This window comes from Propithecus coquereli, unplaced genomic scaffold, assembly GCF_000956105.1.
Source record: "Propithecus coquereli isolate 6110/MARCELLA unplaced genomic scaffold, Pcoq_1.0 Scaffold70, whole genome shotgun sequence".
Taxonomy (NCBI): domain Eukaryota; kingdom Metazoa; phylum Chordata; class Mammalia; order Primates; family Indriidae; genus Propithecus; species Propithecus coquereli.
Window position 1 is genome coordinate 2,989,797 of NW_012153063.1, and position 7,919 is coordinate 2,997,715.

At 37.3% G+C, this 7,919-nt stretch overlaps 1 protein-coding gene across 1 annotated transcript in view; it reads left to right on the top strand.

Annotated features, from left to right (window-relative positions):
• Nucleotides 1-7,919, top strand: part of PIKFYVE (phosphoinositide kinase, FYVE finger containing) — a 76,285-nt gene that overhangs the window by 31,704 nt on the left and 36,662 nt on the right. The window contains exons 12-15 of the mRNA XM_012661209.1: nt 2,230-2,289; nt 4,527-4,656; nt 5,092-5,272; nt 5,946-6,020. Of these exons, the coding sequence (XP_012516663.1) occupies nt 2,230-2,289; nt 4,527-4,656; nt 5,092-5,272; nt 5,946-6,020 (446 nt within the window). The remainder of the gene's footprint in view (nt 1-2,229; nt 2,290-4,526; nt 4,657-5,091; nt 5,273-5,945; nt 6,021-7,919) is intronic.

A 7,919-nucleotide genomic window follows, 5' to 3' on the forward strand; every position in this document is an offset into this window, starting at 1 on the left:
CTCACTCTGTTGCCCTGGCTAGAGTGAGTGCTGTGGCATTAGCCTCGCTCACAGCAACCTCAAACTCCTGGGCTCAAGCGATCCTCCTGCCTCAACATCCCGAGTAGCTGGGACTACAATGCTTTTTATCTTATGTAAGAAAGCCTCTTAATTTTAGAAGTTTGTAAAGCTGAGTATGATCTTATGGTTGATTAATTTTTCACTGTTGGTCTTGGAGAGTTGCACAATTATAATACATTTTATTTGTGTGTTGCAAGCAGGATTCTGAACTATTCTTGGAAAGTTAGTAAGTAGAACCTAGAGAAGAAAGTGAAAAATCACGGCTTCCACAAGCTTTTAGATCTAATTTTCTGTGTATAGGAAAATGTGGAATAGAGGAGCAAGTTAAACATACCATGAGAAAACAATCAATCATATCCAGAATGTGGGACATTTCGCAGGACATTTGACATGGGTTCTTTCAAAATTCATTATCAAGAAAAGGAACACGGGGCCAGGCGTGGTGGCTCACGCCTGTAATCCTAGCACTCAGGGAGGCCAAGGCAGGTGGATCAGTTGACGTCAGGTAGAGAACAGCCTGACCAAGAGTGAGAACCCATCTCTACTAAAAATAGAAACAAAAAATTAGTTGGGTGTAGTGGTGAGCGCCTGTAGTGCCAGCTGTTTGGGAGGCTAAGGCAGGAGGATCACTTGAGCCCAGGAGTTTGAGGTTGCTGTGAGCTAGGCTGGTGCAACAGCACTCTAGCCTGGACAACAGAGTGAGACTCTAGATTAAAAGAGAATGAAGAGACACAATAACCAAATGCCATGTGTGAACTTTAGTGGATCCAGGTTTGAGGAAAAAAAATCACCTTTTAAAGACATTTTGGGGACAGTTGGATAAATTTGGATATGGACGAATTCTATGACATTAAGACATTGTCAGTTTTCTCAAGTAAGTAAATAGTATTGTGGCTATAAAGAAGGATGCCCCTATATTAATAAGAGAGGCATGCTGACTTGTTAGTGGTAAAGCGTCATGATATGTGTAACTTCAAATGGTCAGGAAAAGAAGCACACACATGTGTGGCAAGTCCTTAACAATTGTTGACTCTAGGTGGATGGTATATAGCACTTTCTATATGTATGAAATTTTTTCATATTAAAATGGGGAAAATTGATCATGTCTGGAATCTCATGTATATTTAAGCTTTAGTGTGAGAAGTAAGCCTTCTAAAGAACAATACATTAATTTAACTAACGGAATTTGGCCTTATTCATTTCTGTGAAGGAAGAGTAGAAATAAAGTGTAACATCTGTCTTATTCACTTACTTGATTTCATTGTGTTTGGCATGGTGCACTTGAATTCTCTAAGTAAAATATTTTCTCTTTTTTTTGGTTGAAAGGATGAGCATACTGGCTTATAAACATATTGACTTTTAAAGCCCATTTGTTTGTAAATGAACTTGGAAAAAATTTTGGTGAGAACCCCTTTACCTTAAAGAAGTTAAAATGTGATATGTTTTAATTTGCATAGTGGAAAGAACCTTATTTGAGCTATGCTTGGTTACGTACCTAGAGAAAAGTTCATGGGGAAGTAAAGAGTAAGTTTCACTCATAAGAAAAATATTTAATATTTTAAAAGCATTCAGTGTGTGTTCAATAGTGTTTGGTAGAATTTCTGAAAAACAAAAACACTTATTCAAAACTAATAAAAATCCAGATGAGTTATATCTTTATTCCCTATTAGTGTTACTTTTGTATTAATTTGTTTTATAGGTCATATTTTGAAATTTAAAAAAACCGTATATTTTATCAGGTGAGTTCTCTATTTGTGAAGTGCCTTGTGTATAGACAAAGTCTTTATTTGTTAAATACAGTTATAAATGAGAAAAATAGCATAATCTTTTACAGTTATATAAATTACTGTTTCAGTTTTCATAAACTGGTTTGTTTTTGGTAAAGGAAAAATGATTTGTGAAAGATTATCTGCCATTTGAATTAAAATGAACTGTTTCATGGTTCTGTTCAGTTATTAATACAAGTCTATGAAGTTTAGTATGAAGTATGCAGAGCAAGTATAAAGAGGCATTTTAGCTCAAAGCTTTCTTAAATGTGCGGGACAGTGGTAGGTTTAGTATGAGTAATACTTTGTGTGGGGGTGTGTTCTCTGTATAATTATGCTGGCATGTTGTAGTCATTTGTCTTTCCTTTTCTTCCTCCTCTCTTGTTCTCTTTCTGGTATGCAGAGTATTTGATTTCTGACACTGGAGGACAACAGCTCTCAATAAGTGATGCCTTCATCAAAGGTAATTTTATCAACAGCCATACATTGGGTGGCGTCTCTTTTTTTCGTGAAGATATGCGTAGGACCTAGCGCATTGATTGGCGTAGAGAAGGTGCTGAAAATATATTTGGTTATGTTAATATCATGGGAACACAGTTTTTAATATATATAGTGACTTTGAAAATGTTGAAAACCAAGAATATAAGTGGGACTTGGTTTGAGAGAAGGAGGTCTTTTAGCTAAAAATTAATTTTTTAAAAACTTTTAAGTAGAATTTTACTAGCTGAACATGGTGACGTGCACCTGTAGTCCTACCTACTTGGGAGGCTGAGGCGGGAGGATCGCTTGAGCCCAGGAGTTTGAGTTTGCAGTGAGCTTATGATAACAACACTGCACTCTAGCCTGGGCAACTGAGCCAGACCCTATCTCAAAAAAAAAAAAAAACCCAAAAAACATTTAAGTTGAATTTGAATCTTACTCTTTTAAAGGCCTAAATAGTTTATACTTTCCCATATTGTAAAGGTAGTGTAAAATATTGATATACATATCATCAAAGATTGTCACATTTGTCAAAAAGCCCAAAAAACAGATCTCATCCAATTAAGGATGCTGCTTGACTTGTGGAGTTGGGAAGAGAAGTAGGCAGAAGGGGATAAAGAACTAATTCTGGGCCGGGCGCGGTGGCTCACGCCTGTAATCCTAGCTCTCTGGGAGGCCGAGGCGGGCGGATCGTTTGAGCTCAGGAGTTCGAAACCAGCCTGAGCAAGAGCGAGACCCCGTCTCTACTAAAAATACAAAGAAATTAATTGGACAACTAAAAATATATAGAAAAAATTAGCCGGACATGGTGGCACATGCCTGTAGTCCCAGCTACTCGGGAGGCTGAGGCAGGAGGATCGCTTGAGCCCAGGAGTTTGAGGTTGCTGTGAGCTAGGCTGATGCCACGGCACTCACTCTAGCCCGGGCAAAAGAGTGAGACTCTGTCTCAAAAAAAAAAAGAGCTAATTCTGCTGGTCAATTTCTTTTGAACATAAGGAGTATGGAAGAATGTAAACCTTTTCTCACCTTTTCCCTGCTTAACTTCCTGTGGAGTAAAGACATTGCTAACTGGGCCACAACATTCCACAGCTTAGGCCTCAGATAATGGGAGAAAAGTTCCCTTCCCAGTGTCTTCTTGGCTCTCATGGTTTCAGATAAAAGAAGGTAGGGCAAGCTGGAAGGAGGCCATGTGTACAGCTGATCTCGTAACGTGGCAGTGCTTCTGAATTCACCTCCAAGCATCTGATTCAACTAGATGTTCATAGACTGGCCGTTCACGTAATTGAAATGGGCAGTTCTTGCACTTCACATGTCATGGAACACATGCTTTACTGTGTTGTTTGCTAGACTGTTGAGTGAAAGCTTTTTTGTTTGTTTGGTTTGCTTTAAGACGGGAAGGGTTAGAGAATTTGGTAAGCTTTTCCCACCTCTTTCCATTTATTCAGTCACATTCAGCAATTCCTTAGTGAGCATCTTTTTTGCAGGACATTTATTATCAATTTTTTTTTATCTTGTTCAATTTGCACCCTTTTAAAAAAACTTAAAGATTTTACAAAATTTTACATAAATTGCTATTTAACATGTTTTAATATTCATAATTTATTTTTGAGTCTGTCTTGTTAAAATTTTGTTAAAAAGCCTCCATGCCAGTATTGAAAAAGAAACACTAGTAGGGATCGTCTGAATAGACAGACTTTGCATACTGTCATCTGCTGTTTCAGGATATCCCAGCTGAGCTTGAAAGTTCAGCACCCACATTATCACATGTTGTTATGCCAGCATTCAGATTTCTGTTGAATGCAGTTTTCAGTTTGTGATTTTATAGGGAAAATTAACACCCTTCTTTTTTAGTGTTCCAAAATAAATAAAAGGACAATGCAAAAATCTCATTTTATTTGCTTTTCAGAAGCTGTGTTTATAATTATTGGCTTGAAAGTCCTAGTTACATATGTAAATTTGCTTCTCACAGTTCTGTCTCTGATTTTGGCTGTTGCTAATTACTGCTTTTCTTAATTTTTTAAATTATGTGTTTTCAATGTATTTATGTATTACTATGTATTTTATTATGTATTTAATTACATGTCCTTGCCCTTTTAGAATAATAACTTACATTGGCCAACTTAAAAAATTTAAAGAGAAATTGATAATTTCTAAGTATAACAGTAGATGGTATAAAACATGATGATGAAGTAATAACTTCTTATTTTATACCCTACTTAGAATCCTTATTTAATCGTCGGGTAGAGGAAAAATCCAAAGAGCTGCCTTTCACACCTTTGGGCTGGCATCATAACAACCTGGAGCTCCTGAGGGAAGAGAATGGGGAGAAGCAAGCCATGGAGAGGTTGCTGTAAGGCAGTGAGCTTTTTAATTTTAATTTTCCATTTTTATAATCTTCACTGGCTTGATAGGCATATGCATAGTACCTCTTCTTTATATAAAGTAAAAAATACTAAGATTACTTAGAAAACAAATCCTATTCTGATTTCCGATACAATTTCCTATGGAACAAAGCATCCCGGACTGTGCTTGTCTATCCCCATTTTATGTGTTAAAATTTTATTTCTGCAAACTAAAGGAGACATCTTAGTTGAAGATATTCTCAGATTTCATTTATGTGCAAAATCATTAAGGTACAGATATTTAATTTTATTCTTTCAGTATAGAATATCTGAGAGCCATAACTGAAATGTTTATTTCTTTGTAGACTGCTTGTTGTGTCCTCAGAATTATTGTCTCTGGAAGTATGAACTATGCAAACTCCTTTCTTGTAATATTTTTGTAGTTCAGCTAATCATAACCACATGATGGCACTACTCCAGCAGTTGCTCCATAATGACTCATTGTCACCATCTTGGAGGGACATCATTGTGTCATTGGTCTGCCAGGTAGTTCAGACAGTCCGGCCTGATGTCAAGAACCAGGATGATGACATGGATATCCGTCAGTTTGTCCACATTAAAAAAGTGAGCTCTGTTAATGCTTTGCTAATTTTAGGAACTGATGAGGCAAGACTGATTGTGATTTTTCTCTTAATGGTCATCTAAAAAGAGTCATTATCCTCAGGGGTGCTAGGTGAGGAATGGGAGGTTTTGCCATCTGCTCTGTTAATGATGCACTTAGGAGTCATGGAAGCCACACAAAGGAAGTGAGAGATGAAACAGATGAAGTGAGTTGGATGGGGGATGAGTTGGGAACTCAATTTTAGTTTCTTCCTTTCTTGTTTCCTCTTTCTTGACACATCAGCTATGAGAAAGCCCATTCTTACAGACTACTGTCACTGTTCTAAGGAAAAACAGTGGATATTGCTTTATTCAATAGTAATGGTATCTTATATGTATTTTGTTGCCTATGGTATTAAACAATAGTGGTTTTAACTGCCAAATGGCACCAGTTTATTCAGACAGTGAGTATTTTAGAGTACCTGGTATAGTACATTAGAGAGTAGAGTGTGAGAAAACAGGCTTCATGCTGAGATGCCATTAATCATTGGTTGGAAGGAAGAACTATATTCTGGAACTTTTGGTCCTATTTGATTACATAGTAGTTAAAAAAAATGGAAAGCAATAATAGTGTCCATCTGATTGGATTTCAAGGATATATCATTGGATTTTACTGTTTTCTTACTTGTTCCATTAGATCCCAGGTGGAAAGAAGTTTGATTCTATGGTTGTCAATGGCTTTGTTTGTACGAAGAACATTGCACATAAAAAGGTAATGTGATTTGGTTTAACAGTGAAGTTCAGCAAACCATGGCTGTGTGCTAAGCTAACAAGTTGGGGTACCTTAATCATAGAAGAAAAGGACAATGGACATTGAGGGGTACCTAGCAGTGTATGCAATAGGGTTGAAATTTGGAGGCTTAGGGAAGATCTCCCAGAGCTAATGATGAATGGATTGAAATTTGGATAATGGGAATTCACCGGACAAAAGAAGGAAGTGGGAGGTCAGGCTTCCAGACCAGGAGAATGATAGGATACTTATATCATTTCTCTTCTGACCCTACTACATCTCAGGGAGACAGGGTTTCTTTACAGACTGGAGTTTATCTAAAGGTTTAGCATTCTAAAACTGGTCATTCTTCTAGGGCTGAGCTACAGAACTGTCAATGTTATTCTGTTATCTTTCTCACCTTGTAATTCTACCTTCAGCCCCTAGGCTTCTTTCTAGTACTAGCATAAAGGAATAGGGTGAGATAACCTGGGGTATTAAGGAAACTGAATTCCTAAGTGTAAGATGAGAAATGACAGATGAGGTAGGAGGAAACAGGCAAGGGTTTTGTATCTCACTAAGGGGCTTGAATTTTATTCGGAAGGCTTCTCATTCTCAAAGTGCAGTGTACATCAGGATCGCCGGATTGCCTGTGGACCTTGTTAAAAATGTTGATTCCTAAGCCCAACTCCTAGAAATTCTCATTCCATAGGTTCAGGAGAGTGGGAGTGTAATGGGGGATAGGGGAGGGGTTGTACTGTCTTTAAAGTAGGCACTCCAGGTGTTTCTAGTGTCATTCATTGGTCCTCAAATTTTGTGATGCCATTGATATATAGCAGTGTTCTGAAACCTTGCTGTGCTTCAGAATCACCAATGGAACGTATTAAAACCCTGGCCCCACCTCTGGGGATACTGATTTTGTTACAGCAAAAGCTGAGGCAAATTTCTAGCTTGAGCAACTAGATGGATAAACAATAGTCCTGTTCTCACTCTTTTCTAAGTGGAAACGAATAATTTATTTTTTGTAAGACATCAACATTCCTGAAAATTGTTAGTATCCACAGATAAATAAAAGTATTCTTGGATTCAATAATGTTTCATGGCAGTGATTCAGGTCAGTATTTCCACAGAGTCTTACTAAAACAACATGTTACCCTTTAAAGGAAAACTTTAAACTAAAATGATGTTTGTTGAATTAAGAGGTCAGTGTGTTGTGCTTTTTTCAGGAATTGAAGAAAATCGTAAGTGGGTGTGGTAGAAACATACATGAATGACTGTTTTGCCCCACTGATCATATTTAGAGATAGTCTTTATTTATAGTTGCTAAAAGAGCTCTGAATATAGTTTCCCAGTTAGTGAGTCACTGGTTTCAGAACTGTTTGCCAGTTTCGGGTCTGTAAGTGTGATCAGTCTGAAACCTCAATTGCAGGGCTTAGGCTGTTCTGTCTGTGGCTTTAGTTGCATGGTTATGGTATATTGTTTGAGTCTCTTCTAGAGTTGCTTTAAGGTTTTCTTTTTTAACTTCATGTTGTTGCTAAATTCAACTTGCCATCTTAAAATTGTTTGGAAATTTATTCTGTTAGAAATATGTTCAAGAGGCATTTTAATGTTTTAATTCTTTTCTTCCTCTTGTTTCTCTCTTGTTTGTTTTTTTGGTGTTTTTTTTTTTTTTTCCTGAGAGACAGAGTCTAGTCTTGCTCTGTCACCCAGGCAGCGGCATGAACATAGCTTATTGTAACCTTGAACTCCTGGGCTCAAGTGATCCTCCTGCTTCAGCCTCCTGAGTAGCTAGGACTACAGGCATGTGCCACCACACCCAGCTAATTTTTTAAATTTTTTGTAGAGATGATGTCTCACTATGTTGCCCACTGTGGGCAACATAGTGAGTTTTAGAAAGACTAA